The sequence below is a fragment of the Elaeis guineensis genome, chromosome 1 (genome assembly GCF_000442705.2).
Source record: "Elaeis guineensis isolate ETL-2024a chromosome 1, EG11, whole genome shotgun sequence".
Lineage (NCBI taxonomy): Eukaryota > Viridiplantae > Streptophyta > Magnoliopsida > Arecales > Arecaceae > Elaeis > Elaeis guineensis.
The window spans coordinates 149,773,659-149,784,880 of record NC_025993.2 but is presented as its reverse complement, the minus strand read 5'-3'; the positions used below and the strand labels follow the sequence as shown (position 1 = coordinate 149,784,880).

General features: G+C 35.6%; 1 protein-coding gene across 1 annotated transcript; it reads right to left on the bottom strand.

The window, feature by feature from the left end:
• Nucleotides 1–1,139: 1,139 nt before the first annotated feature.
• On the bottom strand, nt 1,140–8,866 carry LOC105061032 (inositol diphosphatase DSP4). The gene is made up of 5 exons (XM_010944952.4): nt 8,432–8,866; nt 8,220–8,313; nt 1,718–1,775; nt 1,576–1,619; nt 1,140–1,472 (listed from the first exon to the last, which is right to left on the bottom strand). The coding sequence occupies exons 1-5, from the start codon at nt 8,731–8,733 to the stop codon at nt 1,284–1,286; spliced, it is 687 nt and encodes a 228-aa protein (XP_010943254.2). The 5' UTR covers nt 8,734–8,866; the 3' UTR covers nt 1,140–1,283.
• Nucleotides 8,867–11,222: the final 2,356 nt, after the last annotated feature.

The following is an 11,222-nucleotide window of genomic DNA, read 5'->3' as shown; positions in this document are numbered from 1 at the left end:
AACCAAACAAGAGGTCCTCTCTCCACTTCTCAAAAATTGCCTCTTCCCCCTCCACTTTCTTGAACTAAACGAGTCCATGGATAATTAATGAATAAAAAAGAGAAAGAATGAGAGAGAGGGGGAGAGAGGTCAAAGTGGATAAGAGAGAATAAGAGAGATATGATATGTGAGTCATTAAAGAGAAAGAATATAGGTCATAATTACTCTTTTTATTTTTGATGTGATCTTTCTAGGATATAAAAGGTGAATGGATGGATTTGGTGTGAGGTATTAAAAAATAAAAAAAAATAATTAATAAAAAAAAGAAAGAAGGAGAGAGAGAGATCAACATGATGTGAGAGAAGAAAAGAGAAAATGAGAGGTAGAACATGTGAGTTACTAAAGAGAGAGAATGTAGGTCGTAATTATATTTTTTTATATAATTTTTTTTTTATTTTTTAAAAATTTTATATGAAATATGAAGTCAATTCATAAAATTAGTGAAATTAATTTTGATTTTTTTTACTAATGTATGTATGTGTATATATGCATCTAATATTGTGAAATAAATTTTAATTTTTTTTATTAATTAATATAATTTTTTTTATTAAGAGTCCTGTATGTGTGTGTATATATATATATGGGGTCAATTTTTTGATGAGATCAAATGAGCCATATTTTCTCCCTTGCATCCGCCAATGGTATATAGAATGGTCGTACAGAAAGGATTGCACGCACTTCCTCAAACTGATGCAGTGAATGTCATGAGGAAGGACATGCAGCAAATATACATCGCCAAAGGGAAAGAAGCCCTCGTCCAGGGGAAAAAATCCAACAGTTATCAAGGATCATTCAAGTTACTTTATTCCAGAATGCTTGTAACTCCTGAAAATCTTACAGTGAGATAAGCAAAAGAAAAGAAAGAGACAAAGTTGTTCCTTAAATATTCAAAAAAGGATGTTCTTAAACATTACAACATCAATAAGAGAGACAAAATTGAAGAGAATTCCTGCAACATGGCGTCTATAAATTGTGACTGAACTTTACATCTTGCAACTGGAGAATGTTCATTTATATGCGAGGGATCCAAAAAAAAAGTAGCAAAAGAACTGAGCATACTAGACCCATGGACTACATAAATGAACTCATCACTACTTTTATTCCAAGCAGTATGCAGTTCAGCATTCTCATTGTGAAGAAAGGATTCTTTCCTAGCTTACTACCATGCAAATGGAACGCGGTATTTCTCTATCATCCAGGAGAGTGAACTCATTATTTATCCCAATGTAGAACAGCTGGCTTTCCTATGAGCTTTTCAAACATGAAAAGGAAGGTGATAAATGTTTTAAGCTAGAGATGTCAAATAACTCCATGAACCTCTGATCAGAAACCCTAGCTTTGGCAGCAGCAAAACGCTGGTACTCATCAAAGATTGAAGAAAGGCACCAGCGCTGCAGTTTTCTCAAGCATCCTACTACACAACCAGTTCGATGCTGGACCAGTTCATATCACCAAGATATAAGAATTTTTCAATTTAGTAACCATATGGGCAGACAATGAAATTAATGGAAAAAAATAATCAATTCCGCTGCTTACCTTTCCTCGTTTGCAATGAATAAGCAGTGGGTGATTTCGGACATCTGCAATTAAGAATTGGACAATATAAATCTTAAGCAGAAGGAATTCAACTGAATTCCATCCAGCAAGCAAGAAAAAACAGATCATGCATGATTGGTACCAAGGACAACTTTGAGAGCCTCACGAATTGTATCTTCTGGAATGTTGACAAAAGGTTCCTGCAATGAATATTTTCTCTTAGTGCATTCTTTATTGCTTAACCAAAAAGAAGCACAAAGTAGCAAAAGATAAATTAAAATGAGAAAAGTAATCAGATCATAAATTGCATTGGAGTTTCCTGCAAATTATCCCTGCAATGACAGTATAAGATTTGGCCTGTGGGCGGTAGGTTGCTTAGCAATGAAGACATCAAGTGATCACTATTCCCTGGTTGAGCAAACAAATCAAACTTAACTACAAAATGATATGCAAACCCAATGAACACCATGGATTCTAAGAAGTCAATATGTTTAATTTGAATCTCATGCTAAATGAAGTAAATCTCTTAATCCAAAAGGAGAATCATTCCGAATTTTGTCAATTGCAAACTGTTTCAACTTGACCACTGGCTTATGATTGGTGCTGCAAAACATGAATCTAGTAGCATATCAAATCTCACCTTTTCTGGCCAACAAATGAACCTTTTTTAAAGGGTTGTTGCCAAGTTGAATTGCAATTTTCTGGCTGCACAACCAGTTAGGGAGGTCTTGGATTCCCCAACCAGCCCTTCATGATTCATGGTAAACAATCTCTTATTCCCCAACCAGTTAGGGAGGTCTTGACTTCACTTGCAAGATACTTGTAGCACATCCGTGATGTTTAATGTGCTTGATTCATAAAGTCAACCTTGTATTGATGGAATAAAACTTGCAGGTTAAGTTGATTGATTTCCAGCACCATCATAGATGATTTGCCATCGGAATCCAACTGAGCTTGGATATCATTCGTCCAAACATGAAAAGCCATAGTCCATAAAACATAACTAAAATACACGCTTCTGGTTGGGTCATTGGTTGTTGTATGGAAGAATAATTGATATTTAGGCAGCAAAATCACTATGACCTCTGGCAACATGGCCATGGTGTTGCCTTCAATTATCAATAGTTTAAAGTTGCACTGACATTACAAATCTAACCAGGAGTAAATATATAAAATGGTAATAGTAAAAAGAATATTTCTTGTCAAATATTGCCGCTACTTCAAACCAGTCAATTTATGCTACTGTCTTTCCTGATTTGTCAAAAGAGAATGAGGTTGTTGAAATGAGATTCCTTCAATGTTATACAACCTCGAATAAAAAAATCAAACTTTGCTACATTGATATGGAAAAGACTTACATAGTTTATTGTGACATAGATTTTTGTGCACGCCTGCATGCATGCAGACACCAAAAAAGAAGAAGAAGAAGAAGACGAGGAAGAAGAAGAAGAAGAAGACAAACTCTATTGTCTTCATCATAATTCATTTCTAGACTGAAAGACAGGATCAAGAGAATCCACCAAACAGCAGAGGATTTCATCCAAAATAAAACCACAATTGCCACATATTCCAACAAGCAGCCCTCGTTCCATCATAACATATAAATGAAACAAACTTCCACTGATCTCAAAACCATCCATTTATCCACTGCTTCTGGATCTTCATTCTATGACGAGTTTCTGTAGAAAATTTACCTACCTGATTACATCCTCATATTCTGTGTAAAGATAGCATCACCAGAAAACCACCTCCGTTCTCCTTTCTTGAAACACTCTTAAACATTAAAATTTATGAACTATAACCAAAACTCACTATAAGTGTAAAAAGCATTAAGTCAATTCGCAGAGCAACTAAAATAAAAAAATCTATTTTTGTTAACGTTTAAGCAACTCAGACACCAAGTTGTGTGAAAAATCTAATTTTGTCAATTCTGGAATCTAAGTTCTAAAAGTAATTCCAAATCAATTATCAATCTATAGAGCATCATTCTGAATGAACCTTAGTCATTTTATAATCACTTTGCAGCCATCCCTCCTTGGCCTAATTGATTTTCTTTAACCATTCCTCAGAGAATGCCACCTCACATTTAACCTCAAACCCGTTTAAACCTGCAGTAGTTTCCATGGACTATAAGTACCCAATGCAGTCAAGAAGCTGTTTTGGGATATCATCAAGCATCGTAGAACATGTTTTGTAGTACAATAGGATTCAATTCTTATGTACAGCAAGTCTATTTCCAATTATCCCAAGAACTCATTTTATATGACACATTAAACTTCTATCTCCCTGATAATCTTTACAGATGCTTTAGTATCAAAGGCAACCACAAGCAAGCAACTTAGTAGAGATATCAAGGTACAAAAATGGCAAGTAAAATCACCAAGGATTTGTTAATATAGTAGCATTCCTTTTGCCACTGGCAACCCTGATTGTAATTTCTAGCCAATAGTAACATTCAATTTGGCTACTCATATAGCTGAACACTCTTCATATGGAGCATAAGGCTAGCATCCTTCTTGAATTTCCTAATGTCTTTAACCACTATAAAAGTTGAGAGAAAGCCAAAGTTACACTGAGACCTAATTAACCCTGTGCATGTTATTCAAGTAGCATCTGTACATACAGATGCTGAACTGAAATTGGTATTATCTAAAGATAGCTCATAGTATAGCATGTGTACATCTATTCTAACAACTTGCTTTCTGTAACAGATGGAAACCTGTTTTAGGTTATTTCCAAAGACTTTATATGAACAAGCAAATATATATTGGTCCTTAGGGTTGTCTTTCAGAATATATGTAGAAATATGTATAGATAAAAATTAGGGTCTCGAAGGACATGTGATGTAGGCTCCATATGCTTGACTACAATAGGAACATCAAACTAGTTGCTTACCATATGTTGTATCTAGTTGTGCATATGAAAGTTATGCATGTGTTGCCAAAACATTTTATGTCATACCCCATACATCACCTCATTCCTGTTCAATTTTTTACAAGTGCCTTGTAAAGGGAACATATATAAGTCCTATCATATGCTTCTGTCGTGCCATTAATATTGCCATTCATCATCAGTACAAATAACTTTTACATCTCATGGGAACTGATCATATTTTCACCATTATCATGCTCCCCGTGCCTAGACATCAATTCTATGCTTATAAATATGCAAACAAACTATATGCATGCCTAAACTCTTTATTTATCTAGTATTGTTCCATTGACATATTAATTAATTGCATGCATCAATATTATTCTTGTAACTTTATTCTCCTTCATGTGTAGTGAATACAGCATGTTGCAATAGCAACACTTGGGAAGTGCTTAGAACTATGGAAGGCTGGTTGACATATACGAACAGGACGCCAATGCAGGTCATTGAAAACCAATTGAACAACTAAAGTTTTCCAGCTTTACCAACTACTCTATATTATGAGGTCAGTAATACGGACAAAGGTATTATGTAGCTTAATAACTGGTCTTACCCCATATATATGGACTCAGTTATAAGGACCAATAATATAGACCGTGTTGCATGGGTAGCACTCAACCTAGCATCAATCATCCATGGTTTGAGGCTCAAAAGCTAGCAAAGACGAGTGTAGCAAGAAAGGGGCCTGCCGTAATATACATGCTACATGAAAGCTTGTTAGGAACTTGGGACTATTGATCTATGGGCATCTGGATTCTGGAAATGGCATGACCTACCATAAACCATTCCCTTTTTATTTTAAATTATACCCGATGTCACCTAATCTGGAGTGTTTAGACATTTGTCATTAAAGACGAGTGTACAAGAATACAGCTATAAAGCCCAGAATGTTGGCAGACAAGTAAGGTAATCTACCTTACTGGTTACACAATCTAAGCTCACTAAATCTTTATGAGACCTCAATTTTCCCTAGTTCTACATAGGAAAGTCCAGAAACCCCAAGAAAAGCAACACAAGAACAGGAACATAGAATGCTAACAAAATGTGGCCTTAGTTTCCCTATATCTGACCACCTGAAGAATTACATAATATATGACATGATTATTAAAAGAAGATCTGATAAAGTTATGCATCACTGCACACATGAAGATTTTCAGATATTAAACATACATTTTCATTTTATAAAAGGGAGTGTAGCTGTTGGATAAATATCAGAACAGATCAAATCCTGGATTCTAAATATCAAATATACAATGCTATAAACTTATTCATAAAGGTGAAAGTAGATTATGCAAAGTATTTATGAAATGAACAATATGACAGATCTGATAACATGAATGAGCAACACAAATATGCAGGGAAGCACGATAGCAGATCTTGTCCAGTATATTAAAATTAATAGTTAAATGCGAGAGTGAAACCCAAGGATTGTCCAACATTGATATGATAACGAAAAAAAAATAAGACAATACAATCTCTTGATCACAGACCATTACACAGGAAAAACATGCAGAACCACTCTGAAAAAAGATGAGCATGTTGGCAAATAATTCTGTATCCTGAGTAAAAACCCTGTTTTATTGATAGAGGAAACTATGAGGCTTATGGAAAGAACACTTTAAGTTTACATACTAATCCAGTCGAACATTATATTTATAACCTTAAAAAAACAAAAAGAGCAATGGCTGCCCGACATCAACAAGCTAAAGAAAAGGCCATAACAAAATAAAAATAGAACTTTTCAACAAACAGAAAATAGCAATTCATCATAAAACACTGACATTGGTGAAACTAGTTAACACGTCCATGGTCTGTCCTGGGATGTCCACCGTTTACCCTAGTTACACCAAAAATTAGATGACTTACAAATACAATGCAACATTGGACCTCATCTTTTATGCTTGATACTACAGAAGTTATGCATATAGTTATGGGTTTGAAAATTAATTTCACCCTTGATGCAGAGTTATTTAAACTGCCAACAGATTTCTGAGATGTCAACTCCCCACCATAAATGGCTTTGATATCAGCGCAGCATTTTATCAGAACACAACAATGATAAAATGCTGTTATTTTGGACATACATGACATGACTTCTAGATATTAAAAATTTGCTATAATATGTTCACTAGGTCTTGATTAAGCCAAATTTGCAATATGCAGAAGAAGATCAACAAGTTTCTGTTTACTGCCCAACATGAAGCTGCTTTATTTACTCTGACTAATTCATCTGGACATCTCCTTTCACATATGCATGAAAATATACATCCATCCAGAAACATACTCAAGTAGAATCATTTTTGCATCAGTGCAATAATGTCTTTAAATCTACACACCTTGTACCTTGTTCCCTCTCCAATTTAGCTGGATCATAAATCATGAAATCAACAAAATTATCTAATATGCTGTTACATTCGCTAATTTTGTATACATCCTTTTATGTCCACCAACCATCTCTCTCATTCCATCAAAATGTCATAATGTCAGCCCATGTGCATTTTTTATGCCCATGTTCATTCCTCTAAAGTTTAGGTATTCAAGTTTCATTTATTAAACAATAGACTGACTGCTTTTTAATCAATACAACTGTTTCGCCCTGGTAATTTCCCTTAATTCTTGAGCCCATAAATGGAGAAGCAAAACCTTGTTCGAGTAACAGAGCACCTTGCAATATGTAAGGTACGGTCTACATAGAGAATGCTTTTATCTAGCAAGAAGAACCACATTAAAGCTCCAAGAATATGGCAAGGTTGTTGGTTCCTTAAACGAGGCACCACATCTCATACTATTCCTAATACAATAGTTTCTTAGATAGCTTGATGTGTAAATAAGGATTTTCGTGATTAATAATCCACAAAATATTGTCAGCATTTATACAACACCAAAAACTAATTTTGCATCCAAAATATATTGTTTCAGGCGTTCAGAAGGCTGGGGGAGGTGGGGGGGGTGGTGGTTTGCAAACATCAAAAGCCGGGATGACGGGAAAACATAATATGCACCTTCTGCAAAACAAAAAAAGAATCTGAAAAATAAGAAGACTTCACCTATTTGATGTAACTAAAAGAAAGAAGAGGAGATCTAAACAGATATGGATGGAAATATGATGAAAAAGAGGGGTCCACCTTAACCAGCAAATGAACTTTCAAACAGGGAGAAGAAAATTATCCAGCCAATCACCCAGTCATGGCAACCTTTGGTAAGTATGGCTGTAGTTGCAGTCATATAAGCTTCAGCGAAGCACGGAGGATCCACAGAGATCTTCGCTCAAAAGAAACAGTCCCAGCTAAATACAGAACCTAAGCCACTCCCCATTAGGAAATTAATATCAACATAGAAGAGAGGTCATATTTGGCCTGTCAATGGGTAAACCATGCCCCCAAGGCCCATGTAGAAAGGAATCATTATATATGAACAACAACTTGTAAAATGTGGGGAAAAAAAGACGAAATGACAACAACTTGCAAGCCCCAATTAGAATGAGTTCCTGAATCTGTATCAAAAGGGGAATCATGAGGATAACAACTAGGCTCATAATTGGCAAAGAGCAAGGATTAAGAAAGCCGACCCCAACTAGTGGCAACAAGGCTTGATACTGATGGTTCTGGTTATCATCATCTACCACTAGTCGCGACACAGAAACAATTCCAAGAAACGCCCTTTTTTTTATCGTATTCAAAAACTATAAAAAGCCAAAAGAACAAAAGCTATACCTTACAACCATCGATTCCAAACTGGAAGAGCTTAATTCCATGCGACCGGAGAAACTCCGTATTGGCCTCCGGGTAGGGCTCCGGGCAAAGACACCTAAAAATCCACACAAGCACCACCGGAAAGAACGCGAGATGAGCAATGCCAAAGGGATTCACAACAATAAGACAATATGAGACGGGAGGGGAAAAAGAAACCTTCCGAGATCACTCACAATATGGAGCGGAGTTTGAGGGTCTCCAAGAAGCTGAAATTGGCGGCGTCCGGAAACCCCGAGCGGAAGACGCCGTGGTCCACCATCGCGAAGTTCAGCGGCGGCACGAACAGCTCCTCCCCTCCCTCCCTCGCCGCCGCCGCCGCCGCCGCCGCCGCGGCCGCCCCTACGGCCTCGCCGCCGACTTTAAAGGACAAAGAGTAGGAACACGACCGGCTCTTCGCCGCCACCGGCACCACCACGTCCTCCGTCTCATCCTCCTCAGCGGCGGTGACCGTTCGCTTTCCCATCTCCAGTTTCATGACCGAGGGAATATTCCTTCTCGCTATACTTCTCACTCACGGAATCTTCGAAGATCTTCTTGGGATGAACGGTCTAAAGGGCAAAAGGCTTTGGAATCGGGTACAAGAAGAGCGCGGAGGCACACTGGTTATTTATAAACCGCCGAAATATTTATTTTTACTCTTAATTGTCTGTTTAATGTATTTATTATTTCTCTATATTTATTATGACAAATTTAGGTCCTTTTAAATATATAAAGATATCAAATAATAACGTATAAAAGGATAACAAAAAGAATAAAGAGGGATCTGATAAAAGGTCCCGGAGAGAGGAAAAGAGGGAGACGGCAACAGAGGGGCAAGGGTTGGGAAAGCGTGGTGACAAAAAGGGTTTTCTTTCATTTGCTTTGTGGAACTTGGGTGGTAACAAGAATTCGGGTTATACCTTTGGGCGAAAGAATGAATAATCTTCTTTCGTAACACCAATTACCGGGCCGCCCAATAACCGCATTAAGATTCAAAAAAAAAAAATTATTTTGATATATATATATATATATATATAATATAATATGACTCAACGATTGATATTAAAAAAAAAAAAAAAAAAAAAGAGAACAATCATTCTTTCTCGAGAAAGATACAGCCCAAACCCGGTAAACGAATGACTTTGAGGCATGTAAATGGGATATAATAATAGTGAGAAGCGACCAGGGAAAGCTTTCTTGAGTCAAACGGCATAGTTGCTTGTACGGCCAGCATTGGACGGTTGAATGGGCATTTTTTCAAAGCGTCTGTGGAAGTAGTTTCGAGGAAATAGGCCTGAAAGTGGACTCCCATCCATTAAATTTTCTTGATGTGTTTTATTAATAGACTCAGTCTCCGCAATATCCAAGTCAAAAAGTAAGTAGCTTTCTCTAGCGGGGGAAAAAAAATAATTTGGTTACAAACAATATACGGTTCGTGTACACTACAAATTGCAGAGCATCGATCAGTATACAGCTCTCAATATTGTACATGTCCAGCATTAGCTCGGATCAAGAAATTCTAACCTTTAAACAAGAAACGAAGTAGTTTCTAATATGAAGGCAATGTGCATAAAAGAAGATTTTTTTTTTTGATTATTAAAGTAATATTTGATGTGTCATAAATTGCTGCTACATAACTACTAAGTTTGGATGGTACCTCTTCTTGCCGCTTGAGCAAGAGGTTCAGGTCTCATTGCAGGTGCCACCAGCCTTTATTTTGACCACTGTTTAACAAAGCTTTTGTTATAAGAATAATGGGTTTTTTTGCTTGGGGGCTTAGGCTTTGCCCTAAATGGAGTGAGGTAGGCATAGGGCAGTTGGCGGGATTAGCCTCGCCCAATCTCAAACCAACAAAAAAAAAAAAAAAAAAAAAATGCTATTGCATTAAAAAAAAATACTAATTTGATAAACTAAATTTTAGAAATACTCTTTTCAACGGAAAAGCTTCTAATAATAATTTCAATATTTTTTTTCTACTAACATAGAATCAAGCGGAAGATATATAGTGCTGGTTATTATATCAAGGAAAAGGATCATTCTTATCAAAAAAAAGGGAAAGGATCATCATATTTTAAGCTTCAACAAATCTTTATTTTTCAATCTTCATAACACTTCCTCTTCATAAGAGACAATAACTTCCAACCTAGAAGCCTACATGTAGAAAGGAAAAGAAAAATATTTTCCCAACCGTTTTCCCTGATTGAGTTTTTTTAACAAAAAAGAAGAAGAAGAAAGAAAGTGCAGATTCCCTTGTCTCTTTTTGATTTGAAAAAGGTCGTTATCCAAGTTGTTTTAAAGTGCCGGTGATCAATCAATATCCTAAAAAGGATGAAGGAACATCCCCTGGAATATGCCGTCAAAAGGGAATTCTTTCACGCATCGCCTCTCCGCCACGTACCCACTCGTGGCCACCATTCTCAAGTAGAGATAAAATATGCTAAAGGTGCTCCATTTCGAGTCCAAAACGAGATCTAACCCACACCGCGATGGTGAGCCGAATGAGATCCCTACGATAATTTAAGATCATCGATGATCTAAATTTTTGAATGATTTAATCCGAATAATCCAAAGTTATTGTATCTCATAAGTCACAATCTAGTAATTAAAAATCTTTGAATTTTCATAAGTAATCTAGTTAGCATTCTATAGAAATTCAAGACCATCGGTAATATATTACCAAAATTATCCTGAATAAATTCCTAAAAAGTATATTTATTAATTATATAAAATAAATTATAATAAATATTAATATATTAATTACTAATATATTTTATAAAAATATATTTATTAGGCCTATAAAAATATTAATCCTATAAAGATATATCAATTGCCATTATAAAATTAACATTTTCTTTATACTTATAATATATTATTTAAACTACTTATAATATATATGTTTAATGCTAATATTTATTTTGATTAAAAAATAAAATAAATAGAAGTAATATATTGAATAATTTTATAAAATGTGATAATATATTTCCA

Bases quoted from the DNA above. Each gene is read 5' to 3' on its own strand.
- LOC105061032 (XM_010944952.4), bottom strand. From the start codon at position 8,733: ATGAAACTGGAGATGGGAAAGCGAACGGTCACCGCCGCTGAGGAGGAT. The intron at 1,776-8,219 runs GTATAGCTTTTG...TATTCATTGCAG, and splicing joins TTGGAATCGATGGTTGTAAG to GAACCTTTTGTCAACATTCC. The intron at 1,620-1,717 runs GTACCAATCATG...TCTTAATTGCAG, and splicing joins GGCTCTCAAAGTTGTCCTTG to ATGTCCGAAATCACCCACTG.